Source organism: Pyrgilauda ruficollis, unplaced genomic scaffold, assembly GCF_017590135.1.
Source record: "Pyrgilauda ruficollis isolate IOZ18807 unplaced genomic scaffold, ASM1759013v1 scaffold21, whole genome shotgun sequence".
Classification (NCBI taxonomy): domain Eukaryota; kingdom Metazoa; phylum Chordata; class Aves; order Passeriformes; family Passeridae; genus Pyrgilauda; species Pyrgilauda ruficollis.
The window spans coordinates 6,479,699-6,503,464 of NW_024520318.1; the positions used below are offsets into that span (position 1 = coordinate 6,479,699).

General features: G+C 44.1%; 1 protein-coding gene across 11 annotated transcripts in view; it reads right to left on the minus strand.

Annotated features, from left to right (window-relative positions):
* Positions 1–23,766, minus strand: part of ZMAT3 (zinc finger matrin-type 3) — a 38,022-nt gene that overhangs the window by 8,303 nt on the left and 5,953 nt on the right. For 4 of the 11 annotated variants that reach the window (XM_041467781.1, XM_041467783.1, XM_041467785.1 and 1 more), the window contains exons 3-6: positions 22,471–22,590; positions 20,576–20,742; positions 20,365–20,465; positions 14,004–19,397 (exon numbers count right to left, since the gene is read on the minus strand). In XM_041467781.1, coding sequence (XP_041323715.1) covers positions 19,156–19,397; positions 20,365–20,465; positions 20,576–20,742; positions 22,471–22,590 — 630 coding nt within the window. In that variant the 3' untranslated portion in view covers positions 14,004–19,155. Of the gene's footprint in view, positions 1–14,003; positions 19,398–20,364; positions 20,466–20,575; positions 20,743–22,470; positions 22,591–23,766 lie in introns of those variants that run through there. The other 7 variants (XR_005955184.1, XR_005955183.1, XR_005955182.1 and 4 more) reach the window with 7 other exon arrangements.

Here is a 23,766-nt window from a genome sequence, read left to right on the forward strand (position 1 = left end):
TATCTGATGGTTTTACCTATCTCTGGGGTTGGGGAGCATAGATGTCTCAGATTAATTATCAACCAGCTTGCAGATTAATGTGGGAAAATGTCTACGCTGGCCTTAAAAATGTCTGACTACTTTACATTAATTGGCAGTCAATTAAATTGTGGTAAAAAGTGCCCAGAGTGGACACACTCAGAGGAAAAGAATTCACTCTGTGCGCTGTGTATGTTAATTTAAAATCACTATAACAGCCATTTCAAAGTAAATTCTCTCCCAGCGTGACCAAGGATTAATCTTCATTCGCATTTCAAGGGGGATAAGTGCTCTGCTGTTAAATAAAGCCATTTTTCACTTGCCCAAGCTAAAGCAAGAGCTACGACCTTTCTGTCAGAATATGTATCACGATTTGGGGTTTTTAAGTGACCAGTCTTTGAAGTTCTCCTCTGGATACTCCCCATCAGACCTTGTGATGCAGCTGGAAAACCCCACACAGAGTGTGGATTTCCCCTCATCCCCTCCTTACCTGTGGAAGGCAGGTGGGTTACTCAGGGTTAGGGAGGAAACTCTCTTCTCTTTGATGAGAGGGCTCCTGTGAACTGAGCACCAAGAGTTCATTTTTCCTATCTTGCTCAGAAAATCAAAGAGCCCAGCAAATAAAGTGTGAGATAAGAATTAGGAGCCAAACAGGGAACTGTATGTATTTTATTGTAAGGACTTTCATAGGGACATTAAGGGTTTTGCTTCATTGCAAACTGTTATTATGAACAATATATGAATTTCTTTTAGACCATTTTCTTCTTTCTTTACCTCAAAAAAGAGAGGTATTAACAATGCTCTCAGCTATTAGGGAGTCACTTTGTGCTGTCTGAAATTAATGTAAATTGAAATCAGAGCCTCAGGTGCTGAGGTGAAATTTGGAGTTTTCTGTGAAGAAAAGAAAGCTGAAAAATCTCAAGGACACTCATCGAAATGGGCCATTTTATCTGCATGGCTTTTCTATTTTCAGAAGGCAGCAGAGGTGAGATTATCACAGCAGCTAAGAGAAGAAACAGAAGTTTCATTGAGCTGGCACATCTAGATAAATTAAATCCGGCAGTGAGATGTAAATGAATAAAGAAGACAGCAGAGATGGAGGGGGGAAGTTGTTTCTCTCCTTCCTGCCCCTGAATCCCCATCTCCTGCTTTGACAGGCAGTCCAGGTTAAAAGGCCACAAGAATCACAGAATGGTGTGGGTTAGAAGGGACCTTAAAGGTTATTTAGTGACAATCCCTCAACCATGGCACCCCCTAAATCAGGTCCTTCAGGGCCCTGTTCAGCCTGGCCTTGAACACTGGGGTGCCATGCTTGTATTTCGTGGCAGCTCACATCCTCTATCCTGCAGGAAAAGCCCTGGTTCTGTCCATATTTACTGATGTGGTCGCACCAGACCGTGCTGGAATGTCTGGAGCATGTCCTTCAATGTGCAGCAAAGAGGTTAATAAATAAGGCTGAGATTCCTCCCCAGGAGCAACACAGGCAAGCTCCATCACACTTAGATACTTCTGTCTTTTAATTAATGCTAATAGGTTAGTTCTGGTCTGGAGCAGCCTGCCTCACCTACGTGGACCAGCTGCTGGCAGCCCTTGAAAACCCTCTGGCAGAGCAGCACTGGCTGCATTCTTCTTCCAGATGCTCACTGGATTCAAGAAAGCGAAAAATATAAATTAAAAGGTCACTTTTCCACATGGACAATGGCTATCCTTGCCAAGAGGGTCTTCTATCAGCTCAGATGAGGAAAATGGAGAGAGGAGGTGAAGTACAGAGCTCCAAGGGGAAATACTCCTCACTTCCAAAGCACTGTCTGTCTGCCTCTCTTTCCCACGTGCAGAATTAATTCAAACATACCACGTGGTTGTAAAACACAATATACAAAAAACAGTCAGCAGTTTAAATAGTGCAAATGTAATATAAGCTTTGGGGACAGAGGAAAATATGTGGCAGTCTGAGTTTTCTGAGTAGAAAACAGACCTTTCCAGAGGATAATCTCTATTAGATTGAGGAGGGATGTTAAATTGCCAGTGCTAAGCAATTTTCTGATCTAAGGCATAGGAGGTTTATAACAGCCCCATGTGCTTTGGTTTAGACAATTTGGTCTGTTTTGCCAGCAAATATCACCATGTGCTGAGCAGCTAATTTTCAGCAAACCTTGGTAGAGCCATCAGGGAACCAGGTTTGTTCTTTGCTTTAACTTCATCAAAACACTTTCATTCTTTCTTTTTTTTTTTTTTTTTTTTTTTGACTGAAGCACTGCAAATACTCTGATAATACTCTGATGCCAATCTGAAGAAAAAATCTTGCACAGCAAACACAAGCTCCAGCCCTGTGGCAGGTCCCCCTTGGCAGGTGCTTTGGAGGAGTCATGATGACACAATCAATCATTTCCAGCTCTCGTGGTGCCTCCTCAACATCTACCTCAGTTCCTTGATATACAGAGCTTGGAGAAGAATAAACCCAGCATTATTATGCCCTGGCTTTCCAACCTGCAGCTTCACAGCCACTTATCCTTTGCTCCCATGGGCTGTAATTTGCCTTGTGTTAATTTCTGGGCCCCAGCCCAGCTCCTGGGGAAAGTTCACTGCATGCCAAGGTCGCTCCAGCCCTCAGCATCCAGCACGGAGGAAAAAGGGAGGAAAGGCTCACTTTTCTGTGGATGTAATCACATTTCTGACACATCCAAGTTATTCATCTGATTGGAACAGGGCAATCAACCCAGCTGTGCCGTGTCTGTTGTTTCAGGAGATTCTCCTCCTCCTCCTGCAATATTTCAGAGAGCCTGTGACCATCGGTGGATGCAACCCAAATCCCTGGCTCTGGCTCCTGCCCACCATCCCACCCAGCCTCTGTGAACCTGGCTCACTTGGCAGAATTCAGACAAACAACAGGGCATGGCTGTGCTGTGCCTAATTGATAGTAATGTTAAAAGACTGATTGTAATTTGAATGCTAATTAAGGAAGATAGTTATTGATTTTAATGGGAGACAGAGCAGGCTCTTGCACATCCACCACATAATGAGAAAGTACTGGGGTTGCTGTCAGTGCTGGGGAAACAACCACAATAATAATGCGCTGAGAAAAATGCAGCTTCCTCTTGATAAACCTTTAACAGCAGCAAGAATGGCACTAAAAAAGAAAGGATTTCTGTTCCCAGCCCTGGGAAGTTAACTCATTTCTTTCTGTATATTTTACTATAGTTATAACAGCACTTACAAACCCCAGTACACACAAATATGGATGTTATGAGGCCACCCACTACTAAGTTATGGACAACTGGAGCTTTTAAGATGCTTGTGTAAAATGTCATTCTGTCCCCACTCAGACCATTCAAAATTCTCAATTTTTAGTACAAAATTTTGATTTCAAAATTCTTTACTTTTAGCAGGTTTAGTGTAAGCTGAGGTCAGCACATGGTCCATGATTTCAGGGAAATTTAGAGAGAACATTATTTTACAGTGACATTTGGAACTAAGTATGTGGTTTACAAATGTCCTTCCCCAAAATTCAACACCACGAGATTTTTCCTGTCATTTTTACTTCTATCAATTCATCTTTGATTTATTGCTCCCTTTTTTAATAGCAGAGGGGGAGAGGAATGGCAAGTTCAAATTGCACTCTATCAAGGTCCTCACAAATAAATAAGAGCTCAAAAATCCGTAAAATTGGCCATTGTCTTTCAGCTACAAAATCCATGTCCCATGCCAAGAATTACCACAACAATAAAAACTTCTCCATCTTTATTGCCACAAGCATATGATTCATTGCAAAGCTTCCCAGGAATATTTGTATTTATGCACATGATTCCATGTTGACCAGAGAGAGTGGAAAAATCTCCAAGCCCCCTCTTTGGCCAAATTAGATTTCACACCTGAATCCTTGAGATTATATTTCGATTTTCAATGCTGGTGCTGGCATTTTTATGACAGTGGCTCTGGCTTATTAACAGAGCACATTGAAACCAGCTTGGTGATTTTCCCCTTCTTCTTTTCACTCAGTTATACCAAAGAACATTTATTACTTTTTGATAAAAGATGCACACCCCTCCCTTAGGAGAGGGGCACTGAAGCAGGATGAGATGGCTCCTGCCTTTGTCACTGTCTCCAGAGTAACTGGGGAAGGGCAGGAACTGGAGTATAATCATTCAATAGAGTGACAAAATACAGGGCTGAAGGAAAAAAGCTTAGATTAAATATTTCTTCGGTGTCCCTTATGTCTTCATCTATTTCTCAAAAGGCATTATGTGCAAAGCAGAAAATGGTATTACTTTTTTGTGTTAATAGCAGAGATGAATCATCTAATGCCATTCAACAGTTGGAACTAATATCAAGATTCAGGTTTCACAGCTGCCTGTAAGAGAGACTAGAAAAAGTTGCATAGATCAAAAGATGTTCACGTTTTGGGGAAGGTCCCTCTCCAGTCCCTCAGTCTGTGACTTCCTCTGATCTTGGAAATTGAAGCTCTCACTTTAAAGCCTTCCAATTTAATTCTCGTTCTCCTGAATGCTAAACATCCAGAGAGCATTTTCAGGACATGCAAGGAGGGCAGTTTGGGCTTGCTGCCATATAGCCAGTCTCCAAAACCCCAACAAAACCTTTAGGAGGATGGTGATGGATCCTTCGGGGTGTCCAGAGCAGCTTGTCAGGCCAGCAGCAATCTCCTGGCATCACCATGAAAGCTCCAAAGAGCCAGGTGGCTGCTAAGGGTGGAGCCCACCCACCCAGCCTGCCAAGGACTCACTAGCCAGGGACCACCTCCCACTGCCCACCAGCCCCAGGGACCTGGCAGGGTCTCCATGCACCTCTGGGAGATTTGGAGGATGTCTGGGGTAAAAAGTGGCTTTGGAGCAAGGCATAAGTAGGTCTACTGATAATGTCAGATTGTTTCCAAAGATCTGTGCTTTTTGGGAGGTGCACTCACGGTTAGAGTGCATGGATGGTTCTCTCTCACCTAGAGGCTGCCTGGCCTCCACTTCCACCCATGCCCCACAATCCCTGAATAACCATGTGAAGTGGCACCAATTTGTTGGTCTAATAAACGAGCCCATGGAGCAGAGAAAAGCAGGAGCTGCTCCACATGAGGTTCAGCTGTTCCTGCTGCAGAGGGGGCACTCCAGCTACAAACTGCCACAGCCATCTCTGTTTTATCCACCTGCATAACCAGTCAGCTTTTTTGGAAAAAGCCTGGATGTGAATCCACGAGGACATTATGACTAATCATGAGAGGGGAAATAGAGGGAAGAGCACTCAAAACGGTGGGTATGAGTAGCGTCTCCAGAGCAGGAGGAATTAATTGCTTGCATCCCAGTTCTCTGCAGGCTGTGGAAGTCGATGTGAGGGAAGGATGACCACATCTTGCAGAAGGAAGGTGTGTGAAGCCAGGGTCACCTTTCACAGCAAAACTTCATAGAAATTAGATGACAGCCCAACCATGCTAAGAGTTTCTCCACATCAGAGGTTTTGAATTGCGGCAGAATAATTCCAGCATCTGTAATTAGCGCTTCCTTTAAATCCTCGTTGCTCTCATATTAATTTCAGGAGTTTGGAACTGTCAGGAGCATTATTAAGGGATGCTATCCTTGTCAGGAGCTGCAAATAAAATTTGAGCCTCTGATTAAAAGTTTAGGGCAGCCCTCATTATTTCCTGCATCAGAAGAGCAGTTTTGGGCTACCCTTTCAGTCAGCACTGCCTCATTACGGAGGGTCTCTAATTATTTCTGCCCCGGAGCTATTAAAAAAAAAAAAAGACAATTTGTTTTTCACATGCTTCTTGGTGCAGCCAAAAACAAAAATTCCCATTTGTTTTCAGAGCTGGAAGGACACAGTGGCACTGGGAAGGTCCTGGGAGAAGTCACTCTTGAGTTTTCCAAATTACCTGCCTGGACCAAGAAAGGCACTGGGAAGGACAAGTCCCACAGGAATGGGGATTAACTGCCCCTCTCATTAAGAGCCACATCCAGGATGTGGCATCCAGGGAACACAATAGACTGACGGCAAACACATCCAGGACATGTGTTTCCATGGGATTCAGTGCAATTATTTTGGCTTTAAAAACAGACCCAACTTCCTGACTCTGGATCCAGCCATGTCCCCAGCACAGCCACAGGGACCTGGGAGTGGGGCTTATGGCTTTTGGATGGGGAACAGGCATCATGTGGAAAATCAGGTATGGGAAATTTCTTATGGAAAACCTGGCCACCCTGTGCTATAAGGCTGCACTGCCTCTGTGCTGTTTGCATGCACTGAAAAACAGGTGTACAGGCTGAAGGCAAGGCAGGCTGGGGCTGGTGCCAGAGCTGGGCTGCTCTGGGCCTGAAATCAGGGCTCAGGGCTGCACACTAGAGCAGCTACATGGTCTTCAGCCAAATATTTGTCAGGAAACAAAGATTTGGATGAACTTAAGCTCATTGCAATCTCCTGTCAAACTTGTGTAATTGTTAACACTGGAAATGGAAGTTTGAAAAATCAAGATGCCTGATTTGAGAAATTACAAACAAAGATTTTACTCCAGGAGGATGTTTTGGTTTGGAATTTATGCATTTGTTCTTTAATACAAACTTTTTCAATTAAAATATCCCCATGTATTTGGAGGCATTGAAAAACATTTACTAAACCTGATTTTTCCATGCATACAGACAATTGACAGCATTTTTTTTTTCTTCATGGGCACTAAATAAAGAAACTGACTCAATTCAGTGAGCTGCAGATGCTTTTTACTCTGTCTGAAGCTGAACATCACTGAAGACCGAGTTCTGTATTCCCCTGGTTACTTTTTAATTACATTGCAATAAAATTGCAAGGAATCTAATTTTGCCAGACAAAACCCAGGGACTCAGTGGAAGGTGGTGGGGGTCCAGCTATTTCACACACTAATTACACCAGCACTGGCCCTGAAATACTGTGCTATTTTTATTCATTCATGAAAAAAAAAAAGCTCTCTCATCTAGATCTGAGTGACTGCTATTTCATTCTCAAAAACAGTCAATGCACTCTTCATTTCCCAAAAAACAGCTGCCCTCTTCTGTTTCCAGAGAATATTACTACCTTTCAAAATCCTAATGGGTGTGCTGTTGAAATCAAAATAAAATGCCATCACTCTGCCTGCCTCAAAACAACAACCCAATCTCAATAAAGCGCTGCCACCTTTCTTAAAACCTCTGAAAAGGGGGCAACATTAAATAAGAGCTTGAAATATGGGTCTAAGGAGGGAGCTGCTCGGGATTTCTAAAAGTATGTCTGCAGTGCCATCAGGAGGTGTGATCACAGCATAGAAGGGCTGGCTGAGCTGAGGCCAGGCAGGGTGAGGCAGTACAGCCACCAGGACAGACGGACACCGGGGCATGGGTGTGGGGAGAGGCATCCCACGTGCCCCTTTCCAGGGATAGCAGCATCCTGAGAGCTCCAGGCACCTGTAAGAGTGACCAGAAGGTGTTGCCACCTCTGTTGCACCTCTCTGGCTGCAGCCAGCACTCCAGAGCCTCGACCCCACTGGGGGCCGATGGGAATTCTGCATCCAGGAGGCTCAAACACATGGAAACATGCAGTCTTCTAAGGGGCTACAAGACTTTGGTATTTTTTTCTCTTAATTTTCTGGAAGCCAATTAGAAAACCACAGCCTGAATCTGCAGTGGGTGAGGACACCACAGCCCACAGCCAAGCTGCTGGACCTGCAGGGAGGTGGCAAAAGTGGAGCCTGAGAAGGTGGATACCAACTAATATGAGTTATTTTTGAGGTATGAATTACTGTGACCAGTTTCCACCAAAACTGACCTCAGCTCTCTATTGTTCTCACTTTCCCAGTTACCAAAAGCATCCCTCCAGGTAATAAAGATTAAATGCTTGTTAGAGAATTTCAGGAGAGTGACTTGTCCCCTCACATGACCATGGCTCACTCACCTCCTCAGCCCCATAAAATGCATCATAAAAATGCCTTTTTACTGCCTAGTAAAGAAGGTTCAAGTATATAACTGCATTTACATGAATGTTCAGGACAGTCAGATTTGCCACTTACGTATTACACCTTGAATTCTATTTTTTTCCTTGAAATGGGAATGAATCCAGTCATGCCACACTTGCTCTTTCCCCAGAGAGACAGGAAAGATTTCACTGAGACAGAAAAACATCATGGTTTCACTAAGGTCCCATTAAAACAAACAAACAAACAAACAAACAAAACAATGGCTGAAATAGGTGAAGGTGGAGCAAGCAGCTGTTCCCTCTTCTGTGCTCTATAGGAAATCTGGGCGTGAGGATGGTGATTGAAACTGGCCTTTTCTTGTGCAAGTGGAAATCTTCCAAGTAATAGAGCCTGCTGGACTTTGGTGCTCCAAACGAACAAGACTGCTCCCCAAAATGCTGCATTTCAGCACCCGTTCAGCTACATAGCAAGAACCTCTGCTGCAGCTGGTGATCAGGGTTTAGAAAGGTAGTAAGAGAAAGAGAGAAAAAAGGGGAGAGAAGCCAGGTGGCTGCACTGCTCCTCAGCCTGGCTCTGGACTGGCACAGCATCCCTGGCATCTCAGAGCCCCTGTTTTGCTCTTCCTTCCATGGGCTCTCCATCCACACCACTTTCCACATTTCCCTGTCAGCAATACATTTCCATGCTTTGAGGGTGTAAAAGCTGAACTCTTTGGAAAGAGCCTCAAAGCACACAAAGCAGATGAAGAGCTAACACTCTTTTAGCCCTTCAAAAGCCTAATTTCTGCAAGGAGACAATTTGCTTTGGTTATACAGCAAGTCTATGGAAGCAAAATGCTGCAGACAGGATGTTTTCCACAGTGCTGTAGGTGGATCCAACTCTATTGGGTTAAAGGCAGCACCTCCAACATAGATAAGTAGTTTCTAATAAACAGAAATTGGAAAAGCCTCCAGCACCGAAATGATATTAAAGACTGAATCCTTCTGGGAAAGACATGTGATATTTGTCTGGCAAAATTGCCACCAGCCATTCGATGCTGTAATTTGTAATATTGAGTTTTATTCCAAATTCCAAGCATTAAGTGATGCTCCTGCATGATGTGACACAGCTTCACTTCCTTCTGGAGGAAATCTAGATCAACTTCAGTGGCACCCGCTGAGCACAGGGTGACCTCAACCAGTCTCCAGAAAGACACTCAGATATTAGCACTTTGACTGTGGCACTGCAGCATTGAGATGAGCTTCCACATGATGATGATGCTTGAAGAGAAAGATGTAGCTTGAGATTGAACCAGAAATGTACCCTGGCAGCAACAGGGGACTGCAATCCTTAATTTTGGCGTAGGCAGTTCAGACAACTCCTGCTCTCTGCAAAGGATTGCCCTGGAGAATTCCAGCCAGGCTCAAACTTCACCCACTGCAGTTGCACAACCACATGCTGATGACTCTTCTAGGGTTAAATTATGTAAATTACTAACTTGCTTGAGGGTTTAAACCTTGTTTTCAAAGATAGCTTGCAACCAGATTTACAGAAATGCTACAGCAATTTAAAATGTCTGCTGGGGTTGATGAAAATGCCCAAGCAGATTAAGGTGTCAAACATTTTTAAATGTTACTCAGGACCTGTGCTGGTCTTGGGTCCCAGGACTAGCAGGATCATCCAAGGGAACTTAAAATTTCTCTTTGTTTCTATTCTTGTTTCTTCCACTGATTATTACTTTCCCTTCTGGGATATGTACATAATATTCTCTTTAAAGTATGACAGTCTGTGATCTGGACCCAAGGTGCATCTTTGGGTGCTCATATTTTAGAGATGCACGCTCTGATTTGGAAGACCTGTGCAGTATTCACTGTGGGAATATTATGTTGTATGCCAATGACAATAAATGCTGGCTGGCATTTTCCAGCTTCAAAGCTCTCATGAACCATTGCAGGGAGCTTGGCTGCTCATCCATTTACCATGCAGTTTGTTAAGTGGGCAGCCTGACAGTGGCAGTACCACAGCTTCATTTTCTCCTAACAGCTTTAGACAGCATTTCTTAAATCAAGACAAAGGCTTTGAAGTCAGTGAGTGGAGAAGGCAGCACTGGCTTTATTACAGCAATCAGAAATTCAAGTTGAAAGCATGTATGCTAATTGCCAAGACTGCTGCCATATAATTAGCATATACAGTCTGTACCCAAATAAGAGCTCTCTTGAAAGCTTATTATGCCCTAATATATCCCAGTATGTCTATACCTATAGCTGTGCTCTGCCTCACCTTTGCATTTCTCAGTAGCTGTGAGGAGCTGTGTGAAGATCAGTGCTAGTCTATGTGAACAAGGTGGCTGCAGAAATCTGTCCCATGTGCCAGACACTGGGCAATGCCTGCCAGGAGTCCAGGCTGATGTGACTGCCCATCAAGAGCCCTGATAAGAGGGGAGGTGCTGCTCCATGCAGCCACCCTGACCTTCCAGTTCCTCTCTCTGTGTCCTGCTCACCCACAGCTCCAGGTATGTGGCCAAATCTTACATTTTAATAATGGTTGTCATGCCTTCTGTGCTAACAGCAGCCCACCCCAAGGACACAGGCTTTACCCAGCCTGCTGCCTTTGTGGGAAGGGAGTGCAGGGGAAGGAGCAGCCTGCTTGGCTCTGCAGAACAATCCTGAGCCTCCTGCATCCTGCCTCTTGTCTGCAACTGCAGATCAGCCTCAAGGAAAGGGTAATGCAAATGGTCAGCAGTGCAGCTCAGATTTTATCAGACTTTATTGCAAGAGTATAATTGCAAGTAAGGCAGCTGAACCCTCAGAGTGTCTTGGGACTGTGGGATTGGCAAAAGGCAGATTGGAACTATCCACAGCTGCCTCCCATTCCTCACTTTTGTGTGCCTAGGGTCACCACAACCTTGAAAACCTCTCTTATTTATATTCTTTTTCTGTTACCCCTTTTCTTTGTACTTTTCAACAATATCCAATAGAAATTGGGGTTTGCATAATAAAAATCTGTGCTTCATGCAAGTAAATGTTAAATCAAGGTGGTTTTCTGTTAACTGCACTTCTGTGACTGTGACAAGGCAAACCAAAGATACACTGGTCAATAACAGACCCTCAAAGACACAGTCATTGAGAGGAGGCACAATAGGAGGCATGAGAAGCATCCAGCCCTCATGCCTGGGTACCTTAATGCCAGCTGCAGACCAGCAGAATGTACAGCAGCCCACAACCCCACCTGACATAAATAAACATAAATAAATGCAATATCCTGCAGATGAAGGGCTTTGCTCCTCTGTCAGACCTCAGACCTGCTAATCCAAACATGCTCCAAGTATCACCAGCTTCTACAAACAGGAGCTACTTGTCCAAGATCTCATGTGTTGGGTGGTTTGGCCGTTTCCTAATTTAGCTGCTGCTGAGATGCTGTGAAGTGTTAGAGGAAGCTGCAATAAGGAGCTACTGGAAAATTTCTTTAATAATTAGTGGACAAGAGCAAGAAGGAGGAGTCCTTAAAGGGACAAGCAAGCACATACATGGCAGAATTTGCCCCTGGGGCCTACTGAGACCACAGCCCTGCCTGGCACAGCAGCCTCTCCCTTTGCTGGAACAATCCCCACCTACACAGGCTCACACGGAGCAAAAGGAGCTGTTGTCATAAATGACATCTCAGTCCCCAAACTCTCCAGTCAGCTGCAATAAGAGAGTCTTGGCATCACAATGCTGTTTCTGCAAGTCTCTTGATTCTGAAGTATTCTTTCCAGACTCCCCAGCATACCAGGTGTTAAGCTGTATGTCATCATCTCTTCTGGTGCACAGGGATTTGGCCATTTGACTTTCCTTTTTTTTTTTCATACCTATGTTCCAACTTTTGTGTTTTTAACATTATTGGTCATGTTGCATTTAGCAAAGTACAGTCTGCTTCTTCAGGTGAAAACTGAATTCCTGCACAAAATTCCACAGACACACCAAATGCAGCCCATTTTATTTCTCATGCAACTGTGTTCATTTCTTTCTAGAGCCCTACACCTTGTTCTTTCACTCAGTGTCTTTGTACCTTGATACTGTGCAACAAGCCTTAGATTAATACTTTTTTAACATCTTTATATGTACTGCAAACACATGCCACATTCCCTGTCTCAGATAATACACTGTGGATAATCATCCTATCTCTCTTTACCTTCAAGTAATTCCAGTGACTTTACACAGCTCTGCTCCTGTTTCACTCAGGTGGAGAGGTGCAGAAGGCCAGTGGAATAAGGCCAGTCGAGAGCACATCATTCCCTGAAGGATAGGCCAATAAATCCTTGATATTGTCTGTTACAGCAGCTTATTACTATTCAAAAAGAAAGAAGCATCCTTCACTCCAAATGCTTTAGGAGAACTAGAAATAGGAATAAAGAGAATTTATGTGAAGGGGACATAAATGAATATAGAAGAGCCTCCAAACCTGCACTCTGCAAAACTGCATCCTTTACAATCCTCCTAAAAGCTGCTGTTTCTCCACATCTCCACTAAGGTTTAATGGCAGAAGCAATATTGGAAGATCTCTCTGTCAGGATTCATTATTTTTAAGCCACATGCTAAAGTCCTAGTGCTTTCTAAAGCCACTACATGAACAATGAAAATCCAACTATTATTAATCAAATTGGTTTTAAAATCCAGTCATTTTCATCGTCCTGGGAGCAGGAAGGCTGGATGGAGAGCAGTCAGGGACAGCAGCTTGGTATTCAAAAGCATTGAGTTCAACCTTCCATTTTACCCAAAGACTTTGTGGACAAATCATTTTCCCCCCAAATTTTACTTCCTCAATTGTAAAATGTTACAGAACAACTATGTGAAATCCTTAGACACCAGGGTAATTGTAGAAGCTGATGGAGGGCTATTTATGCTTTCAAATTACACACTTAACCTATGATTTTCATCTTTTTTATAGTATTTTATATGATGAGTAATTCAGCAAATGCCTGTGACTCTTAGTTAGGTTGCCTGGGTATCACTATGGTTTTTGGCTGTACCAAATTGCTATAGAATTGGTATAAAATACAATTACCACATGTAAATATTAAAAAGGCAGTGCTTTACCAGAGAAACCTGATCATGGGGACGCGCTGCTTTGTAGGGGTTTGGTTTCCAGGATGACCAAACACAGCCTGGATAAACATAAACAGTGAAGGGCTGGGGTGAGATTTAACATTAAACTGCACTTACAAGTTTTTATGACTCTATTTACTGGAAGAGAGAACACATAAAGCCTCCAGCATTTCACTGTTAGCACAGAAGAAGTCACCTAAGCACAGAGGTAGCTCTCATCCCAAAAGGTAAATCAGGATAATTCCACCAGTGTCAGTGTTCTCTGTAAGGGCCCAATGCCTGGAATAAGAGGGACACATCCCTGGTTCACAGCTGCTTTTACACCCAGATCCGTGCCACAACAGCAGTCACACCCCAAATGCCTTTGGTGTGCCCCCACCCAGGGCCCTGCCCTTGAGGTCACCAGCTCACTGCACCAACAGTACAGCTACAGCACCACAGAAGGGCTGAGCTTTGCTCTTACCTGAGCTGAACTCAAAAAACCCAGATTTTCTGTGTTTCCAAGGCTCCACTCACAATGTCCTTTTAGTTTGGGAAGTCATTTATGCTGCACAAGCATATGCCCTTCTGGAGCCCTCAAGTAATGAAAGGGGGAAACAGCAGTCCGGTAAAAAAAATGTGCAAATGTAAGTATCAGGCTCAGCTTGTTCCCACCTCCTCACAGCCAGAGTTGAAAGCCAGTCCATGGTTCAGCCTGGGGCTGTTGCAGAGCTTGTCCACTCAAGGGGAAAGCACAGACAGAGACAGAGCCTTTTGTGTCCCTCCTGGCTCCCATCCTGCCAGATCTGAGCACTCCCAAACCCTCCCAAAGCCAAGATAGCTCTGAGATGGCTTTTAGTAAAAGCTGGAAATACACTGACCCTCCTCCAGAGTAACAAATTCTGCCTTAAATTATACTTCTTTATCAGTGTGTGAAAACATGTTCATGTAGTTGCACTCAGTGCTGGGCTAACTCTTGTCATTCCCAGTCCAGCCATGAGCAGTAGCAATACCAAACATCAGGGCTGTGCAATGGTAAGAGCAATATGGTTTATTATATAATGAAGAAGAAAAAAAAATTCATTTTCATCAAGTATTCCCTCACGGGGGTCAGTACAATATAAAGGAAATAAGGAAAAATGTACAAAACAACCTGACAAGAAGGCTCTAGATGAAACAAGTTCAAAGCTCTTGCAAATGGTCTTGCTGGACACATGCAGAAGGATATTAAATCAAGTAATTTTTCCTCTGCAAAATACAAACTGAAAAACTGATTTCATTTTTAAAAATTCAATTCTGTCTTTACCTGCAGATATTTCAGGTAAGCCAATGCAATTTTAGCTGTGATACATTTTTTAAAGGAGAGATTCTCAGAACTACTGTTTGACCACATTTATTTCAAAGTGGATTGTATTTTCCCTTCCAGCTTTACGCAGGTGGTAAGCCCAACCCAAAATGAAAGAAGCTTAGCCACTAGCTTCAAAGAAACCAGGTCCATATTTCTCCATTTTCTGTTATCCTTTGGCAACCATGGCATTTGTTTTTCCATAATCAGCAACAGATCTCCATCTCATCCAGAGCATCCTTGTATATGTGGTTGTAAAATTAAAAAAAAAAAATCACAAAACAAAAAACACATATAAAACATCAGCAGTGAGAAATTCCTGAAGGTTTTCAAGCCTTGCTCCTAACTCAACTGAAGTCAAGGTACTTCAAACTATTTTAGCTGGATCAAGACCAAATCCTTACAGGACCAGATAAATGGTCCTCAAAAAGCAAAACCATAAGAGTGTTGTAATCCAAATGGAGGAGTAAATGACAAACTTAGCAATGTACCTTGCCTGGCCCCAGCCAACATAATATCTTTGCCCTGGGTATTTCATTTATTCCTGACCCAGGCAAGATTCCCATTGGTTACAGTGAGAGCATCACTTAAGTAATGTAGCAAAGGGACATCAAGCATTAGTAAGCTAAAATATGAATCCATGCTTATGGCAATAGCTTCCCTTCTAATGCCCCATAATGGGCATCTAGGAAAGGAAATAAGCAGCTTTACAGAAAAAAATCTGCTTTTTGTTACACTGATGACCATCCTAAGCAACTCCACAGAAGTTTTCAGGGCTCCTTTCAATGTGCATGAAGAAAGCAAAAAGTCAAAAACAGACCAAGGTTAGGCAAGATTATAACAGATTTACTTCTTAGTGCAGAATGCAAAACAAAAGCTAATGCCTAATACAAACAAAATTGTATCACTTTCGTACTCCTCACAACTTCATGGATTCCACATGGTTTACTTCCTTGCCTTAAAAGAAATGAATGTTTAAATGAGGCATGAACTTTTTGTCTCACAAAATAACATTCCGAGTTAGCAAGGAATCATTTGAGGAAAAAGGAATTGGAAATTGACATTTAATAAAAAGTTGCAAGGAAATCCCCATTTTAGCATGAAAAGAAACAAAGATCCACGGGTCAGATTTGGTTGGAGGGATTTGGGGTGGGTTTTGCTGTTTGGGTTTTGTTGGGTTTTTTGCATCAAGGGAAAGAAAACAATAGCTATGTGGGAGGAAAAACATTTTCACAAATACAATAAATAATTGTTCTGATCCAAAAGCAAAGTGCGATGTAGAATTTTTCCACTTAAAAACAACCTACAGCATAATGCCTTAAATATTAACAAATCAATTAGTGGTCAGCACAGTAAAATAAATATGAACATATTGATTTACATTTTGTTTCTAGCAGCAAAGGTCATTAACCTACTGGCCAATGTGACAGCTTCACAGAAGTCCTGTTTCTTGGGTTTGGTACTTGGTTTAACATGAGAAAAAGATTAACTGGGTCTGGAAAATGGCACTTCAGCTGAACAGTGTTCTCCCCAGCCCACCCACATCAAAAGGGTTTGCCCAGAACTTGTTTTCAGTGTTTTTTGAACAATGGTTTGGAGAACACCTTTCACAAAAAGAAGTAAAATCAGGATCTACTCAGTATCTAATGCTGACAAGTATGAGTTTGGATTGTCCTGAACCCTAAGGATAATGGGGAGGTTGGGTGTTTTCTCTTTGCAGTCAGCAACTTCCTATGCTGAAAGGGGAGAGGGAAGATCACAAGCCATTATGCAATGCTGAAGAGGGAGAGGAAAGCTTTGGTAGCTTGCAGGAAGAGCCACAACAGAGCACTGGGGCAAAGTGAGTCTCAGCTGCTTCTCCCAGCACGACATCTTTCCTTCTGTGGAGGAAATCTGTCCTGCCTTGTCACTTGAGTCCCACTGCCTGCTGTACACCTGCTCTACAAGCCACCACTCTGAAATCACCAGGATGATCACATTTACTTGCACTGAACAGAACAAAGCAAATTCAGGCTTCTCTGCTCAGGGCAGACCGAAGCCACTACTCCAAACCAGACTCAGCCCCAAGCAGAGAGGAGCCTGCAAGAACAGCCCCCTGCACATCTCTCACACACCCTCACAAAAGCACCAGCACATGGCTGGGCTGTGGCACATCTGCACAGCTGGAGCAAACCAGGTTTTGACACCTCCAGCAGTCACTGGAAATGCCAAATGAGAAGCAGATGGCTGGGCTGGGAGTAGGAGCAGTAACCAAAGCTAAGTGGAGAACAGCTGATTTTTGGGGCATGTGAAAGCAAGCAAAAATGCCTCCTCATCCCTAGCAATAAGTCAGACACAGCAGTACCTACAGCTCCTCCAGCTCATATTTCACCAAGGGTTATTTTTCTGCTACTAATTGCAGCCTGTAGGAAATGCCATGCTTTAATTTACAGCCAGAGGGATGTTTAACCACGATGCAGGGATCACTGTGCTGAAGCACATTGTGGTAAGGCTCATCTAACTCCCTCTGTCCCTCTGGACAGTGGTGTCAGACTGGCTAACCTAAGGACAGGACACAAAGAGAAAACCAGAGCCCTTCTGTCAATACAACTGATGAGGGGGAAAGGCTGATGAGAGATTCTGGAAAGGCAAATGTTCTCCAAGGCTACACAGAGGGTGAGGCAGAGGCAGGAAAGCACAGAAGAAACAGACTTACAAAGCTGTCATAACTGTTCAGTGAGTGCTCTACAACCTGGGCACCTGTTCTACTTTCTCACCTGCTCCAGGGCACAAACCCCATTTAACTGAGTTTTGCACAAAGGAGGGGAAGGAATCCCATTCATGAGGACACCTATTCCTCTGCCTCTATCTGCAGGGCATGGATCAGCATAGAATGATCTAGGGGGTTGTTTTCAACTACTTTGCAAGCACTCACCTTGCCTGGATTTAGGAAAGCTGCATTCAGGTTGTATGATGTTCACTCAGGGAGCTGAAGAAAACAATAAGTCAATTTCTGAGGAGCAGCCAAGTGCAACAGACCTTTTGAAGGTGGACTAGGAAGATGAATAAAGACTATCTGGATTTTTTTTTTTTTGTTACTCATTCTTCATTTTTTAAGGCAAGCAGAAAGTCCTTCTGGAATGCAAGAGGCAGGATCAGAATGGCAATAAAAGGAGGGGGGGAACTACCTTCAACACTATGCACTAGGTACAATTCATCCCTGCTAAAATCCTACTGAAACTAAAGGAGCTGCATCTAATTCCAGCTGCCTGAAGAGGGGTGAGAGATGAGCCATGGTGCTTCCTGGACCCTCTCTCTGCACCTGCCACTGAAGTCAGTGAAGCTACACCAGTGCACAGTTCCAGCAGCACAGTAGGGGATCAGGCCCAACAAAAGCCACCTACACACTGCCCTTGCCACTGGAGACCATGTTTTAATGACACTGTGAACTGGACTCCAATCACAGCTCCTCATATCTACCCAAACAAGCAGAAGAATAATTGACAGCCCTACTTCTGCTCTTTTTCCCCTTCCTACTTCTGCTAAGGAATATCAAAACAAACACACACACCTTCTGAGTTTGTCTACAATTCAAAAGTTGCTTAACAAGTTTCTTGAATACTTCCGTGAGGCCAAAAAGCTGTTACTCAATCATCACCCTCACATTTAAATCCTACATAACTTTGGATTTTTGGATGGTCCCTAGAACAGTCAAGTATACACCAAGGAATAGAGTTAAAACCCATCCTGAGATGGAAAAAGAAAGAAGGGGGGGGAAGTCAACCAATACTGGTAGTTCTAGTTCAAAGCTAGAAGTTTCATCTTTGCTCCATAAACACCCATTAGGCTTTGCCCAGGGAATGGCATGGAAGTGGGACACACCAGTATCTGCTACCCAGAGTCCAGGCAGCTCTCCTCTTCCAGAGCAAGGACTGCAGGCCAGAGACCAACTCTTGCTCTCTTGTACATCAACATGCAAAGAAATCACAGCTGACTCCATCTCCTTCCATCTATTCTCAACCTGACTCAGTCTAAGGCAGAATCAGAGCACAGCACATCTCACCTGAGCAGGCTTGCTTTCCAGTTCACTTCATTAAGCCACTGAGATCCCCAGAGATTCTCTTCAGGGAGATGAGCTACACCCATGGTATATTAAGGTGTTCAGGCAACAATATCAAGAGTAGAAGAGTATTTCTGAATGGGGCTAATCAGCTGAAATCCATGTCAGACGTTCAGAATGGAATCTGCATCGCAGAGGAAGCAGTAAGAGGCAAGATCCTCCAAGGAGAAGAGGTATGCAGAGCCTTTCTACAAGGATGTGGAAAGAACCTACTCTGGACTGTAATGGGGGCCAGAAGCAGCAAAGTGTGGACAAGTACACCACCTAATTCACACATTCACAGGCCCTACTCCTTCCCCTCTTTTACAAGCTGCCCAGAGATTCAGTCTGCTGTAGGGAAGCATTCTGGAGCACTGCTCTGTGGTGTGCCAAGAGGGGAGTGGGCTTTGCACACGGTCCACCCATGTGGTAGGACCACAGAAGTTTCCAGCACTTCTTGGGCTTTGCATATTCATGCAGAAGGCTGGGGAGAAGACACAGTTCCTCCCCGCCACTCAACACAACGAAGAGCCTTAGATAATGAGCAAACAAACACCAAAAACACTTCATGTCCTGCACAGCGTCATCCTGCCGACTATGATAGAAAAAAAACCTAACCATACCAGTAAGTTTGCAGGTGTTACATGTACAGCTCGAGAGCATACTCCTACCCAATGGAGCACAAAGCAGGGCGTGTGGCAAACAGCAGGCGAGAGACAAGCTGCTCTAGTTGCAAACTACTACCGAGGGTGGCGCGTCATTGGACGTAGCCCAGGTTCTCCATCTCATTCCTGTAGCGCTGCTCGGACACTTTGCTCTTGTGCTGCTTGCTCTCCAGGTGCTGCCTGAACTCCAGCTCCTCGCTGGCGCCCGCGTTGCACATGGAGCAGTAGAACTGGCCGCTGGGCGTCACACACATGGCCAGGTCACGGGGGATCCGCTGGCGCGAGCGGGGGTTGAAGTAGGGACCTGGGGAGCCAACAGAAAAGCCTGGGTTACCTGTAAGAAATCAAAGCTTGAGGCAGCTCAGTGACAATGCCTAAGTCCAATGAATGACTGAAAAGCAGACAGAGATTTGCTTCTTTAACAGATTAGAGTCAAGATTTATTTTCCCCACAACTGCTCTGCTGGTTTCCAGATTTACAGAGGTGCAGCACACAACACAGCACTTGGAATTTTATAAAGTAGTAGAGTGGTTTTAATGCCCCAGTCTTATTGAAAACAGGAATCTAATAATTCAAGTAATTAATCAATTTTATTTTTTTCTTAACCATCTAATTCCAGAACTGGAACAGTCTTTTGATTAGAATAAGCTGCCTCAGTTTAAAGCTCACAAAATGGTATTTAATAGAGCTTGAAAAGATTTATCTTTTCCACATAACAGTGATTAGAATGACATGATTAAACCAAGCTTCACCAGGAATCAGAGTTTCAGCTAATGTGTGCTTGTAAAACAACTTGAAATGAAAAAGAGAAACAGATGCCCGGCTGGAGGCTGTAATACACTCTTTAAATCATAGTAAAGAGGCAAAGTTAGTATCTAACACCTGAGGAAGGACTCTATGCTAGGAACAGATGGTCTTAGAGGGAGGCTAACATGCTCTCTCATTCTGGTCATGGGAGTGCAAGTACAGGTTGATGTGCCACAGTAGGAGTCAAAGCACCTTGGCCACCTGCCAAGAAAATAAAGCAGGAAAACTGTCACCACTTAGAGCAGCCTTAGAGACAGGCAGATGGTAAATTAAGTTACAATCTGAGAAAAAGAACTAACAAGCAGGCTGACAAAACAAAGCAACTTTAGCAGCTGGGAAAAAAAGCCATGCAGATATGAAGGATCAGCAGAGCTTGGACCAGCTCCTTTTACAACCTCACTCTGCTAAAACAGACCTCAGAAACAGAAGATAAACAAGCCTATTTATTATTAATTACTATTCCAACTACAGAATAGATGCAATCTCCAAGTTACCTGTGTTGTTCTGAACCGCATACGTGTTTCTTCTGTTCTGCATCATCTTATATTCATTCCCTTCTTTCCTTGCCCTTCGTTTGCCTAGTTCTGAGGCATCCCTGCAGATTAAACAAATGTGAACAGCTGCAATTCAGAGTTTTCTGACAAAAGGACTGCCAGGGACACTGCCACACGCTTTCAGCCTGAGATGAGGTTGAACAATACCTACGAGAATGAGTTATTCTGTGCCTCTGCAAGACGCAGCCGCTTGGCGTGATTTTTCCCTTGGTAGTGAGCCTGTGCCACAGCCGGAGAACTAAATGAGGCATCACAAAGCTTGCAGTAATCATTTTCTGTAGCCAGGATCACTCTGCCACCTGGTTTACTGGATCCCATCTAGCAGCAAAGAGAGAGACAGCATGTGAAATACAGGAAGGTTAAATCGCTGAAATATGTCAGTCACAGGGACTGAGATCTCTGCAGTCCTCATCAGACAGCAGGAGAGTGGGAATTAAAACCCGTGGATTAGGACACTATCAAGTTGTCCCCAAAGTGTTCTTACAAGAGATTCATCGTTCCTGCCTCGCCTCCAGGAGAGCCTGCAAATTCCTGGCCTGAGGTGGAGAGAAAAGCAATCTGAACAAATAGCTCTGCAACAGCCACAGAGGCTTGTTTGCATCACAGCAATGATTTAACTCCTAACTGCTGGGAGCTGATGAGCAGTGACTTTCACTCTGAGGAACACCCACTGAAAGGCACAGGTGCTTCTCTCCCCTATTTACAGTCCACTGATCTGTCCACAGCACCCTGTCTTTACACAGCTCCCTGACCACAGCAAGAGGGAAAAAAAAAAACAGTAGCAAAGCTGCCAAACCTCTGATCCTTAACCTTCAGGCAGGAGGACACCTGGATCCAGACTTCAAAGGAAGGACCCAGTCTCACATGAGTAGCTCCTGCTATGTGAAGGACACCTTCATGTGTCTGGAGTCAGACAACATACAGTGATCCAGGCAGGAACCATGCCTCCTCAGCACGTAACATCCAGGGAAAAGTGTTTTGTAAACAGTGCAGCAGCAGTGATTCATGCAGCCATGTCACTGCAGCACTTGACAAGTCAACAGTCTTTCACATCTCCTTTGATACTGCTCAAACTTAGAGACACACAATTCTGATTTCTAGCTTACAATGTGAACCCTCACATGGCCCCAGAGGCATTTTTATTGCCACGGGCCATTTCCATTAAAAACCACACCACCAGACACCCTGGCAGGTACAGCAGCCACATCCCCATGCCCTGGGCAGGACCCCACCCCATCCCAGTTCACATCCATGAGCTGCAATGCCAATTTACACGGGGCCAAATTTCCCTCTGGCCAGGAACAGTCTGCCACTCTGCAAAAGCTCGCTTCCCTACAGGCAACACAGGCTTACGTTGTGGGGACTGACAGGCACAGCTTCAATCCCCGTGGCCCAGCTGTGCTTCCCTGCACAGTCACAGGCAAAAGCCAGGTTAGCTGTCACATCTCATGATAAACCCAAGGCATGAATTCTAGAAGGAGATAGCAAAAACCATCTCTTTTTTCCTCTAATGTGCCCAAAACAGAATTAATCTGGATCACTGAGGGTACAATCCATTCACTCTGCACACAGGAATGAGCACTTCAAAAGGAGCAACAAAAGAGGAATTAGCTAACAGCCCTGGGCAATGGGTGTAGGAGCACCAAAGCACTTTTTCCACGTAGGTTTCCCTCACACAACAGAGGAATGATTGTGCAGAGCAGATGCCACACCCTCACATCCAAATCCAATTCCAGCAATGCTGTTTTATACCTGCCCTTACACAGCTATAATCAGCAGCACATCAGATGTACCTAGGAATCAAAGTATTTGCCAGGCAGAAATAGAACATTTGAAGTCCAACATTGTGCTGCAAGGGCAGATCAATATCTGCATCTTCAAGGGAAAGCAAACAGCTCACAACGGGCCATTTCCACCATCCTGTGCCACCACAAGGAAAATTCTTTCCCAACTCCTGTGGTAATCCTCAAAGCCTGAGATTTGGTTATCCTTACTGAAGGTTAGGTGACAAGCAAGCATGATCTCAGTCCCCTTGCCATGCCTTACCTGAGTTGGAAGGGAGACAACCTGAGGTGGGGCAGGCTCAACAGAATTACTCATCCTGGCAGGTGCCGGACAGCTGTTGGCAGCATAGTAATTCCGGAGTTTCTTACTGTGGTTTTTACCCTGCAAAGATAACCCAGATTAATCACTGTCCTAATAGTAGTATCTTACTCTGAAACACAAAGGATCCAGAGACTGAAATGAGAAAGTGCCCATGAAGGTGGCAGCTCAGGTAAAGGAGCTGTCACCCAGCTCTGAATTTAAGAAATGCAGGCATTCCTCCCTTTCTCCAAAATGCTTAACACCTAGAATGACTGGGCCTCATCTTCAGCTGATTTTCTCAATAAGTTGACAATTACTTTTTCAGTCTGTTTCCATTTCACTTAAACCCAGTATTTTGTGTTTTAAGACTATCAACTGCTTTGCACAGTTTTTTAAAAAGCCTGAAATTCTGCAGAAATAAGATGTTAAAAGTGTAACACCAATCCAACCTACCCCTTCACTACCAGGATACCACTTTTTCAGGACCAACAGCAAATCTGAAATCTGGGTCTGGTGTCCTGAGTTTATGGACAACCACCCTTTTACATTCACTGGTGGAGAAAGTCACTGTCTCCAATACTCATGCAAACAGAGCACTAGGCAGAGAGGGTGTAGGAAAATGGGGTAATGCAAGGCTGACATGTTCTATCTTTCACCAAGAAGCATATGCAAAAAGTCCTTATCCTATTTCAGACAAGTCAACAAGATCAGCTTTACAAAATAAATTTGATCTGAGCCAGCCCATCTGATGAGAGTGGTTGCTTAAAAGGCCCCACCAGATCAGTGCTGTGCATAGCCTCAGAAAGGAGACCCTGATAAACACATGGCAGCAGCCTCTTTCCTAATGGCTAGATCCAGCAGAAAACACCTGTCCAGGCCTCACAAAATCATGTCTGGAATCCATTTTACTAAACTAGTGTAGATGTCAAATACAGGTTGCATAAAACAAAGGAAAAATCTCAAGTGTCTGCTTTTTCACCCATGCCATCTTGGCACCACTTCTCTGTCCCCATGGACAGCGTGTTTGCAAAAAGCTCCAGTAACAACACCTTAAAAGAAAGCACTGCAGCATGTCTGGACAACCAGCAAATCCAAGCAGGGTGAAGATATGTCTACAGAGCAGTTTCAGTCCATGAGGTGGTGCAGAGGAAACTCCAGATGAGCAACTTGAATGCTGCTGTTCGTGTGCAGCACTCAGAACCCCCTCGAGAAGCTGAGTTAGTCCTCCTGCATTAGCCCACACTTCCCTCTGTGCTA